General features: G+C 40.6%; 1 protein-coding gene across 1 annotated transcript in view; it reads right to left on the reverse strand.

The window, feature by feature from the left end:
• LOC106583661 (alpha-1-syntrophin) overlaps nucleotides 1-9,242 on the reverse strand; it is a 70,106-nt gene extending 60,864 nt beyond the window's left edge. Inside the window, exon 1 of the mRNA XM_014168116.2 lies at nucleotides 8,881-9,242. Within this exon, the coding sequence (XP_014023591.2) occupies nucleotides 8,881-9,163 (283 nt within the window). The 5' untranslated portion in view covers nucleotides 9,164-9,242. The remainder of the gene's footprint in view (nucleotides 1-8,880) is intronic.
• Nucleotides 9,243-9,800: the final 558 nt, after the last annotated feature.

A 9,800-nucleotide genomic window follows, 5' to 3' on the forward strand; every position in this document is an offset into this window, starting at 1 on the left:
TTTGAACTAAATAATTATTTATTGATGACAATTGTATTTTATTTGAACAATTTTAACTTAAAATGCTAAAGTCATGTGATATTTGGAGTGCCAGATCAAGCTGAGAAACAACAATGACATTTTTCACAGCCTTTTTTGTTAATATTTACCTAGGGTGCCAATAATTCAGGTGGGCACTTCAGAAACTATTCACACCCTTTGACTTATTCCACAATTTGTTGTGTTACAGCCTGAATTTAAAATGGATTAAATAGAGATGTTGTGTTACTGGCCTATACCCAATACCCCATAATGTCAAAGGGGAATTATGTTTTTCTAAATCCTCACAAATTAATTAAAAATGAAAAGCTGAAATGTCTTGAGTCAAGTATTCAACCCCTTTGTTATAGCAAGCCTAAATAAGTTCAAGAGAAAATAATGTGCTTAACAAGTCACATAAGTTGCATTGACTCACTCTGTGTACAATAATAGTGTTTAACATGATTTTTGAATGACTACCTCATCTCTGTACCTCACACATACAGATAATTGTAAGGTCCCTCAATGGAGCAGTGAATTTCAAACACAGATCCAACCACAAAGGCCAGTGTGGTTTTCCAATGCCTCGCAAAGAAGGGCACCTATTGGTAGATGGGTAAAAAAATAAATTAACAGACATTGAATATCCCTTTGAGCATTGTGAAGTTATTAATGACACTTTGGATGGTGTATCAATACACCCAAGTCACTACAAAGATACAGGCGTCCTTCCAAACTCAGTTGCCAGAGAGGAACAAACATATTGAGTTGACATTTATTCAATTTTGAGTTTGCATCCCAATATTACACTTTATATACATCACAGAAGACTAAAATATAACAAAACTGTTTGACATAGAAATACCACAATTTCGTCAGGTTTTCTAAATAATCTTTATTAATGATTAAATTCGGAAAAATATGAATAACATTCCACCCACAAGGCCAAAGAGGGCACTTTTGCTCATTGACTGCTTGAAAATCTATGGCAAGATATGAAAATGGTTGTCTAGCAATGATCAACAACCAATTTGACAGAGATTGAAGAGTTTTGAAAAGAATAATGGGCAAATGTTGCGCAATCCAGGTGTGGAAAGCTCTTAGAGACATATCCAGAAAAACTCACAGCTGTAATCGCTGCTGAAGGTGCTTCTACAAAGTATTGACTCAGGGGTGGGAATACTTATGTAAATGAGATTATACATTTGCAAACATTTCTAAAACATGTTTTCACTTTGTCATTATGGGGTATTGTGTGTAGATGGGTGGGCAAAAAGTATATTTAATCCATTTTGAATTCAGGCTGTAACATAACAAAATGTGGCTTAAGTCAAGGGGTTTGAATACTTTCTGAAGGCAAAGCAGTGCTCAAGCAGTTTTTTCGAAAAGCTGAGGAAGGGATAAGTTTCCCATTAAAACTGCAGTTGTAGAACATACGAGGACACCAGTCATCCACATTGCCCCGCTGCAGTCTCTTCTCTCTAACAGGATAATGAAGCTCAGTTCATAGACTGATGAATCTGCTAGTTCCACGGGGCCCATTCTTGGTAAATATTGTCAATAATGTCAACTGCCAGTTCGGTCTCGGCCTTAAAGTGGCTGAGAAATGTACAGAAAGAGGATTAAATCAAATGAATTCAGAATATATCTTTCACAGGTTGGCTCATACGGGCGATTCCACAGATTTACATCGTGCACCGTCTTTCTGAGACTAGAACCAGGTGCCTTCAATAAAAAATTCTGGGGTTGATACACCTCGCCCATGCATCTCAATCCCAGTGGCATCGGCGCAGACGGCGACTCCCTCCGCTGTCAACATGATCTATGCCTTTTATGTCTGTCTGGGTCTAGCGGTGCACGCTAGAGTGACATTTCATGTTTGTTTGTTCGGTGATTGAGGTGCAGAAATAATGCCCACCAAGTTGAGATTCTACGCTCTGATGAATTGTGTGAGAGGCATATGAGGCGAGAGACAGCGGAAAAAAATATCCTCAGTGATTCAACTGATAAAAACAGAAATTGCAGAAAAAATGTATCCAGACTGTAATATCACCAGGTGATCAAATCGAAATCACCAAGGAACAAACTCCAAATAGACTTTTAGATTAGATCATGAACCAATCATAAGCAATATGCTTTTGGGGCAATATTTCATTGACTACATTCTTGGCAATCAAGTGGAATGTGAAATTCTAAACAAAGAAATCACACTGAATATTGCGCAATATTTAAATAGTAAGCATTCATACCCCAAGGAGTTTATTGAATGTGATTTTCACCAAAGAAATATAATCAGATGTTATTTTTCTGATTTTAACATTATGTCCACGCTATTTCACCATGCGTCATATTAGTTATAAGGGAAATGAATCACACTTAAAAGGACGTCTTACATGTTTTTTTGAATTACATCTCACATATATAATATTGATTCTTGTTTCAAACACCTGGAGCAGGACTTGATGTGTTTGATGTTTGGAATTCAGCCTTTGTTAGGAATTCGGCTCCTGAGGCCTACATTAACTCAGATCTTTTGTAATGCTGAGGCCTACATTAACATAGATCTTTCGAAAAGCTTGCATGTGAGAGTCTAGAGGACAATAAGTGTCTCTGAATATTTTATGCACAGACTTGAGCCACCTCTTAACCGTATAAGTCTCAAAGGTCCAAGGGCCCACACCGTGAATCTTAAAATAGTGTCTTAAGCTTTTTCATTGAGCATTTGTACCAGAGAAACTATAGCCAATTATCATGTAAGCTTCTTTCACTGTATTACACAAAACACTCCAGACCTCTTACCCCGCCCCCAGGACAGTGCAAATACAAGCCATTGGATGCCAATAATCACCCCAGGACCTGGTCAGTACACTTTCACCCATATAATGCTTAACTGGCTGGGTCGGCTGCCAAAACCCCTGGACGGACGCGCTAACATACTATATCATCTGCATAGTACAGTATAAACCACGAGAAGAGTGCTCTTCAGAATTTCCCTTAAGTCAGCTGCAGAGTCTTGTCCCTGTATCTGGGCAAACTACAACCTTTCAGGACTCCTTTGTTCCCACAGTGTGAATAGACAGTTTGACTAACAATTCAATGAGGACTAGAATCTCTAAGGAGATTTATAATTGACATGATTCACTGTCTCCCCTGAGGGATACAACCAATGCTTATTTTAAAAAATATATATTTAACCAGGAACGTCAGTTATGAACAAATTCTTAGTTACAATGATGGCCTAGGAACAGTGGGTTAACTGCCTTGTTCACGGGCAGAACGAAGGATTTTTACCTTGTCAGCTCGGGGATTCAATCTAGCAACCTTTCGGTTACTGGCCCAATGCTCTAACCACTAGGCTACCTGCCACCCCTTATTAAAGCTTATTGACTATTTAACATATGAATTTTTGCATGAGCTGAACATCTGAGTTGTGCACACATTTCTACACACTGGTCTACTTCTACTCACAGCATATGGTGTCAAGTCAAACTTTAGAGCTCAAGCCTAGCCGGCCTTAAATGTAGCTTTGCGAGAGCCGCCGAGAGTGCTCTTTGGATCACGCCTGCTCCCGCTCTCCCTCTCTGGTGCCCTCTACCTATCTTTACGCACACCACCAAGACTCTTCCTAGAGCTGGCCACCCGGCCAAACTGAGCAATCGGGGGAGAAGGGCCTTGGTCAGGGAGGTGACCAAGAACCCAATGGTCACTGTGACAGAGCTCCAAAGTTCCTCTGTGGAGATGGGAGAACCTTCAGAAGGATCACCATCTCTGCAGCACTCCACCAATCAGGCCTTTACGGTAGAGTGGCCAGACAGGAAGCCACTCCTCAGCAAAAGGCACATGACAGCTCGCTTGGTGTTTGCCAAAAGATTCTCTGGTCTGATGAAACCAAGATTAAACTCTTTGGCCTGAATGCCAAGCGTCACATCTGGAGGAAACCTGGCACCATCCCTACGGTGAAGCATGGTGGTGGCAGCATCATGCTGTGGGAATGTTTTTCAGCGGCAGGGACTGGGAGACTAGTCAGAATCCAGGGAAAGATTAACGGAGCAAAGTATAGAGAGAGCCTTGATGAAAACCTGCTCCAGAGTGCTCAGGGCCTCAGACTGGGGGTGAAGGTTCACCTTTCAACAGGACAATGACCCTAAGCACAGCCAAGACAACGCAGAAGAGGCTTCGGGACAAGTCTCAATGTCCTTGAGTGGCCCAGGAAGAGCCTGGACTTAACCCGATCGAACATCTCTGGAGAGACCTGAAAATAGCTGTGCAGAGACACTCCCCATCCAACCTGACAGAGCTTGAGAGGATCTGCAGAGAAGAATGGGAGAAACTCCCCAAATACAGGTGTGCCAATCTTGTAGTGTCATACCCAAGAAGATTTGAGGCTGTAATCACTGCCAAAGGTGCTTCAACAAAGTACTGAGTAAAGGGTCTGAAAACTTATGGAATTGTGACATTTCAGTAGTTTTTTTTAACACATTTGCAAACATTTCTAAGACCGGGTTTTGCTTTGTCATTATTGGGTATTGTATGTAGATTGATGAGGGGGGAAAAAAACGATTTAATCCAGTTTAGAATAAGGCTGTAACATAACAAAATGTGGAAAAGTCAAGGGGTCTGAAAACCTTGCGAATGCACTGTACAGGGAGTACTAGTACCAGATAAATGTGCAGAGGTACGAAGTATTTGAGGTAGATACAGTTGAAGTCGGAAGTTTGCATACACTTAGGTTAGAGTCATTAAAATTCATTTTTCAACCACTTCACAAATTTCTTGTTAACAAACTAGAGTTTTGACAAGTCGGTTAGGACATCTACTTTGTGCGTGACACAAGTAAGTTTTCCAACAATTGTTTACAGACAGATTATTTCACTTATAATTCACTGTATCACAATTCCAGTGGGGCAGAAGTTTACATACACTAAGTTGACTGTGCCTTTAAACAGCTTGGAAAATTCCAGAAAATTATGTCATGGCTTTAAAAGCTTCTGATAGACTAATTGACATCATTTGAGTCAATTGGAGGTGTACCTGTGGATGTATTTCAAGGCCTACCTTCAAACTCAGTGCCTCTTTGCTTGGCATAATGGGAAAATCAAATGAAATCAGCCAAGACCTCAGAAAAAAAATTGTAGACCTCCACAAGTCTGGTTCATCCTTGGGAGCAATTAAAGGTACCACGTTCATCTATACAAACAATAGTATGCAAGTATAAACCCCATGGGACCATGCAGCCGTCATACCGCTCAGGAAGGAGAAGCGTTCTGTCTCCTAGAGATGAACGTACTTTGGTGCGAAAAGAGCAAATCAATCCCAGAACATCAGCAAGGGACCTTGTGAAGATGCTGGAGGAAGCAGGTACAAAACTATCTATATCCACAGTAAAATGAGTCCTATATCGACATAACCTGAAAGGCCGCTCAGCAAGGAAGAAGCCACTGCTCCAAAACCGCCATAAAAAAAGCCAGACTACGGTTTGCAACTGCAAATGGGGACAAAGATTGTACTTTTTGGAGAAATGTCCTCTCACCCAAAGTATTGTGGGAAGCTTGTGGAAGGCTACCCGAAACGTTTGATCCAAGTTAAACAATTTAAAGGCAATGTTACCAAATACTAACTGATTGTATGTAAACTTCTGAAACACTGGGAATGTGATTATTCTGACATTTCACATTCTTAAAATAAAGTGATGATCCTAACTGACCTAAAACAGGGAATTTCTACTAGGATTAAATGTCAGGAATTGTGAAAAATTTAATTTAAATGTATTTGGCTAAGGTGTATGTAAACTTCAACTGTATGTACCGTGCCTTCAGAAAGTATTCACACCGCTTGACTTTTTCCACATTTTGTTGTGTTACTAAGTGAGATTAAAACTGATTTAATTGTCAGGTTTTTTGTCAATGATCTACACAAAATACTCTGTCAACGTGTAAGTAAAATTCTAACATGTTTTTTTTTATTAATGGAAAAACCCCCACTAATATACAGTATCTTGATTAGAGAAGTATTCAACCCCCTGAATCAATACATGTTAAAATCACCTTTGGCAGTGATTACAGCTGTGACTCTTTCTGGGTAAATCTCTAAGAGCCTTCCACACCTGGATTGTACAATATTTTCCCATTATTCTTTAAAAAGATTCTTCAAGCTCTGTCAAGTTGGTTGTTGATCATTGTTAGAAAGCCATTTTAAAGTATTTTGGATAGTGTCAATTTAGTGTCTATATATAGTCTAGTGAGTGTGTGTAAGGGTCAGTGCAAGACAGAGTCAGTGCAGATCGTTCCGGTACCATTAATTGACTACTTAGCAGTCTGGTTATTTAGCTGTCTTATGGCTTAGGGGTAGAAGCTGTCTAGGAGCCTGCTGGTCCAAGAGCCAATGCTCTGGTACCGTTTGCGAGACGGTAGCAGAGCGAACAGTCTATGGATTGGATGGCTGGAGTCTTTGGCAATTTTTTGTCTCTTCCTCTGACACCACCTGATAGAGGTCTTGGATGGCAGTAGTAGTTTAAAGAATAATAAAAAAATATATAAAATAAACTGTGGTGCAAATTAATGTTATAAACTTATCCTTCTATTTATAGTTATCGCATCAATTCAGGTAATTTATCGCAATATGGATTTTTGCGCATATCGCCCAGCTCCCTGCCATAGCCCTTTAGTCTCTCCATGATAAGCATTATTCACAACAGCCATGATAAACACAGCCATTGATGTTTGATGATGGTGCCTTCTTTTAGATGATAGAAGTTCTCAGACTGGATTCTATTTGTATTTATTATGGATCCACATTATCTGAGGCCAAGGCAAGGCAGCAGCTACTCTTCCTGGGGTCCAGCAACATTAAGGCAGTTTATACAATTTTAAAACATTACAATACATTCGCAGATTTCACAACACACTGTGTACCCTCAGGCCCCTACTCCACCACTACCACATATCTACAGTACTAAATCCATGTGTATGTGTGTGTATAGTGCATATGTTATTGTGTGTGTGTGTGTGTGTTATTGACTATACTGAGAGGTATTTTCCTAACCAGCTCTGCTGCTGTTTTAAACATCAAAAGGAATGGGAGGCTATAGGCCACCACACCATGTTAGGCGATCTGAGTGACAGCTGAGACTATAGCCCACTACACCATGTTGGGAGATCTGAGACACCATGTTTGGAGATCTGAGACACCATGTTTGGAGATCTGAGACACCATGTTTGGAGATCTGAGACACCATGTTTGGAGATCTGAGACACCATGTTTGGAGATCTGAGACACCATGTTTGGAGATCTGAGACACCATGTTGGGAGATCTGAGACACCATGTTGGGAGATCTGAGACACCATGTTTGGAGATCTGAGACACCATGTTGGGAGATCTGAGACACCATGTTGGGAGATCTGAGACACCATGTTTGGAGATCTGAGACACCATGTTGGGAGATCTGAGACACCATGTTGGGAGATCTGAGACACCATGTTGGGAGATCTGAGTGGCAGCTGCCTGTTCTTGCAGGTGGGCAGAAACTTGTGGAGGAAAATAGTTTTTTTTATCAGCCTGGGAGCTACTAAACATAACTGAGCACAGGAATGTTATTCTCTAGATGAAGTGATTTTGAAGGGGTTGAACTCCCCTCACCCCCTGCTCACACACACACACACCTTCTCAAGCTCAAACAGGAGTAGGGTAGTATTCTTAGAAATACTGTATTTTCTGCTTGAGACCTCAAAAGTCTTGCTCTTCCTACAAGCATGTTTCATCAGTGTCTGATTGCATGTGCACGCTACAGTTTTTTTTATATATATATATAAACAAATGTTTTATTAACTTTTATTTAATCAGGGGAGCCCAATTGAGACCAGGGTCTCATTTTCAATGGTGCCCTGAGTGGTGTACATTAGATAATCCAGTAGCCTAGATGAAAAGGGTGTGTCTCAAAGGGGTTTTGTTGACTTGCTTTCGATTTCGATGACGCAATAAGCAGATAGATCATTGCTTCCCAATCACAAGTTTGAGCCATAACTTTGATTGAGGAATACTTCAAAAAGACCATGGACAAATCGGAGACATTTTGATGTTGGGAATAATAATTTGTAAACACAGTATTTGAAAGAAAAATCATGTAATAAATAGATTTTCTAATTCAATACGACATATGGACCTTAGCCTACTTGTTTGATGTAGTAGACTGACATATCATCTTAAATGTCAGCTTTTGGTATGGATTTCAGACTCTGGCTCCAAATCCCCATGGGACTACATTAGACAACATTTCACTCCCATGACATCATGTAACTATTTCACAGCGGTGCTTGAATAACATCAGCTTTTATTTCTATATGAAGAGTTTACTACATGCCATTATTGCATGGCAGATAGGCTAGCTTTCACTAAAAGTTACCATGCAGCCTTACCAACTTCGAACTTTCCTGGGAGACTATCTTTACCCTGTCATATAACGTGTTTAGAGAGAGAGTCAGGTCATCAAAATACAATGTCTAAATAAATACAGTTGCTTGCAACGTTGCACGGGTTATTGGGATACTTTCATGATGAACTGATATGGCTGGTCTTGGTGAGAATAGTTTGTGACGTGTTCTTTCAATAGGTTTTCCGCTGTTAAAACTTAGATCAATAGGCGGAGTCTATCTAGTGCAATACATACAGCACGAAAATCTTCAACCCAATGACTGACCTTTGAAGAGTTGAAGGTTCGGTGAGGGATAATTTTAGTAGGCTACTTTCAGCATTTACTTTTAGGTAATTCTAATCCAAGTGTCGGGTAGTTTACATAGTTACATTTAGGAAAGGGACCAAATACATGTTTTAGAGTGTTGTTTAATAGCGCACCATGTTGGACTTACCTTTAATACTAATTCCAAGTCCTCCCACATCTTGCTTTGTAACTCTCACCGTGCGCTTAACGTTGGTGATCGTTTCTGGGACGGGAAAGGAGCTGAGGTTGGCTGGGTCTCCATTAATGTCACCGGCGGGAGTTGGGTTGGGTTTCACTGGTTCTTCGGCGACCTCTCCGGGGCTCACGGTTAAAGTCTCCTCCGTAAGTGTGGCTAATACCCGGATCCAACGGTCCACGGTAACTCGAAGTTCCAACAGTCCAGTTTTCTGTGCCTTCATCGCGGCAGCCATGTTCAACACATTCCTGGAATAACTCTATAGACGGGTTGGCAGTCGTGTAAAGAGATAGGGGTAAGGCAGGAGACCCAGCCCCCGCCTCCAACTCCCTCTCTCCTATTCCAAGATGTTTTGCAATGTCATACTCGAAAGTTAAGTGAGCACAATTCTTTTCATTAATGAACAAAGTTGATGCAGTGTGGTCAACATGTTTTTTGTCGATGAAAATAGTTAATTGTGCTGGACTTTCATATTTCTTCATAAAAACCACAATAAAGTGTTAGAAATCCTTCTACTGACAGACATCCCGATTTAACATGAATCAAAGGCTGCAGTAGCCTACCAAATCAAACTACTCCTAACGATGTTTTTGATGGGTTAAAAAATGTTATCTTATATTTTAATATTATTGACAATTGTTTAGGTTTGATGTTTTCTCTGATAAAAAAAATATTGATATTGTTGCGAATTCGGGGTAGCCACAACCGGGATTCGGACACCAGTCCAGCAATTGTGGCTCCCGAGTGGCGTAGGTGTCAAAGGGACTGCATCTCAGTGCTAGAGGCATCACTACAAACCCTGGTTCGATTCCAGGCTGTATCACAATCGGCCGTGATTGGGAGTCCCATAGGGTGGCCCAGTGTCGTTAGGG

This window comes from Salmo salar, chromosome ssa22, assembly GCF_905237065.1.
Source record: "Salmo salar chromosome ssa22, Ssal_v3.1, whole genome shotgun sequence".
In the NCBI taxonomy this organism is placed as follows: Eukaryota; Metazoa; Chordata; class Actinopteri; order Salmoniformes; family Salmonidae; genus Salmo; species Salmo salar.